Source organism: Camelus dromedarius, chromosome 9 (assembly GCF_036321535.1).
Source record: "Camelus dromedarius isolate mCamDro1 chromosome 9, mCamDro1.pat, whole genome shotgun sequence".
Taxonomy (NCBI): domain Eukaryota; kingdom Metazoa; phylum Chordata; class Mammalia; order Artiodactyla; family Camelidae; genus Camelus; species Camelus dromedarius.
In genome coordinates this window covers 15,048,280-15,050,579 of record NC_087444.1, presented here as the reverse complement: position 1 = coordinate 15,050,579, position 2,300 = coordinate 15,048,280, and the positions used below count along the sequence as shown (strand labels likewise).

At 57.9% G+C, this 2,300-nt stretch overlaps 1 protein-coding gene across 1 annotated transcript; it reads right to left on the bottom strand.

The window, feature by feature from the left end:
• Window positions 1–1,176: 1,176 nt before the first annotated feature.
• On the bottom strand, window positions 1,177–1,731 carry UBL4B (ubiquitin like 4B). The gene has a single exon (XM_010975944.3). It carries the CDS (start codon window positions 1,729–1,731, stop codon window positions 1,177–1,179), a length of 555 nt encoding a protein of 184 aa, XP_010974246.3.
• Window positions 1,732–2,300: the final 569 nt, after the last annotated feature.

The window sequence follows — 2,300 nt, the reverse complement described above, 5'->3', positions numbered from 1 at the left end:
ACCAAGCCCTCTTCTTCCTTTCTAGACTGTGCCTTCATCCCCTTCTTTCTTTCTCCATCACCCAGGATAGATCGACTGCAGTAACAGAACTTCTGGGATTTTAGGAGACTGGGCTCTCGGGGCGCTCCTGGCCCCCCTCACACACGGGCAGTGGGGGCTCCTCAGCACCTTGGCAAGGGCCCCTCTCTCACACTGAGAACAGAGAAGAGGGCCTGTAGTCTGTGGGGACTGGCCCCTCCACTCTGAGCCCAGGACCCCGCGATGTGCAGCTGGCACCCGGGCATTTAGTCTCACAGACTGAAATCCGGTTTTATGTTGCTGCTTTACTTGTCCGACTTATGCCCTCTCTCTCCATCCAGGCTGCATGCTCTGTCAAGGTAAGGATCCCGGCTGGTACCATTTTTGCTCCCAGGGAGCCTGGGCAGTGCTGGGCAGGAAGTGGGGGCTCAGCGAGACCTGTTGGTTGATGGTACTTGGGGCAGGGGGTGGGCACATCTCTGTTCATGTTGGTCATGTGAGTGTGTGATGATGCAAACTGCCTTTTCTGCCTAAGCCTCAGCTTCCTGCTCTTCCCAGTCTGTGTGTGTCTCCCTGAGAGCTCCAGGCCTGGCACACAGTAGGTGTTCCCCTCAACTCCTACCTCTGCTGCCCCTGTCCCTTAAGCTGTGGAAGCATAGCAGGTAGACAGCAGAGACAGCCTCACCCAGAGGACAAGGGCCAGCTACCTGGCCTTCCTCTCCCCTTGGCTATCAGGGGTCTGGGGGTAGGCACCATGGGGTGGAAGAATTGAATTCACATCATCTGTTCCCCTGGAGAAAGAGGGTCTGTCTACAGCCATGGAGACTCCAAGCCAGGAGGTGTGCTGACAGCCTGGGCATGTGCAGGCAAAGCTGTGCAGCCCAGAAGGCAGCGCGCAGGCTTTGCTGCCCCTTTCAGGCTGCCCATGTGGTGATCAGAGCCCTTCTAGGGGATGGGGATGGAATCATTCTGTGTTTCAGAGGGGAAACCACAGGCCCAAGAGAGGACAGAGGGGTCCAAAGTCCCTCCAGCTGCTTTGAAATTTCAAAAAGGGGTGAAGATGCATCGACATCAGCAGAAACTAGTGCAGAGTCACCAGGGAACCCTTAAGGATGAGGCCAGACAAATTTGAGTGTGCAAATGAGTAGGATGGCCGGTTTACTGATCAGCCTTCTCCTCCTCCTCCTCCTCCTCCTCCTCCTCCTCCTCCTCCTCCTCCTCCTTCTCCTCCTCCTGTCTCGGGGGCTCCGAGGCCTCAGCCTCAGGCTCCCTCTCCCCAGTGGGCTCCGCTGGCAGCTCCCTGGTCAGGAGATGCTGCGCCAGCTGCTCCAGGGTCTCCAGGCTTGTCCTCTTCAGGCGCTCCTCGTGCTCCTGCCTCAGCAGTTGCAGCACTGCCTTGGCATCCTGGGGCCCAAAGTGTCTGGCGAGGACCTGGCCCAGATGTTGCCACAAGGGCTGGAACTGGTGGGCCTCCTCGGGTGCTGTCTTCTCCAGGGGCCGCATGATGACGTTGATGGAGGCATTGGGCCCGATGCAGTAGTCGGAGAGACGCTTGTCATCCGCCAGGAGCTGGCCGCGGAAGAGCAGGTGCTGCTGCTCCTCAGGCACCTGCAGCCGCTCCGACACCAGCTTCTTCAGCATGGCCACGCTCTCTTGCCCTGACACCTTCAGGCTGCATCTCCGCCCAAGGAGCAGCTTGACTGTGAGGAACATCAGGCCGAGAGCGGAATCAGGAGGGATCCATGCTCCTCCGGCTGCCCTCAGGGTTAAGGGCTCTGCAGGAGGAAGTGGCTTCTCCCTATCAATGGAGGGCGGTGGCCCAGGAGGCCAAGCGCTGGCCCAGGAGGGCAGCCATTGGCTAATGTGTGGTGATGTAACAATGCTGCCTGCCCCAGAGCAGAACTTCAGGGAACCTAGAGGGGCATTTTGAACACAGACCATCCTTCCTCTGTGAGAGGAGAAAGGAGGGATGAAGAGGAGAAAGGGAGGGCCAGGAAAGAAAACACAGGACTGGGAGAAAGGAGAGCAGGAGACGGAACAGGAGGGCCCAAAGGACAGGATGGCAGAAGGAAACATGTCCACGTTGTCTCATTCAGCAGTGCATACTGGGTGTCCTCTCTGCTAGGACCCAGCCTCAGGGAGAAATCGTGTCACAGTTGATACTTTAGATAGCTGATAGATACCCACATGGAGCTTCCGGTCTAGAGAGCCGGCTAACATTTATCTCTTGGCCATTTTCTCACGGACTTGTGCGCTGCCAGCCAATCAGCTGCGCCTTCCCC

Coding starts and splice junctions, on each gene's coding strand:
- UBL4B (XM_010975944.3), bottom strand. CDS start 1,731: ATGTTCCTCACAGTCAAGCTGCTCCTTGGGCGGAGATGCAGCCTGAAG.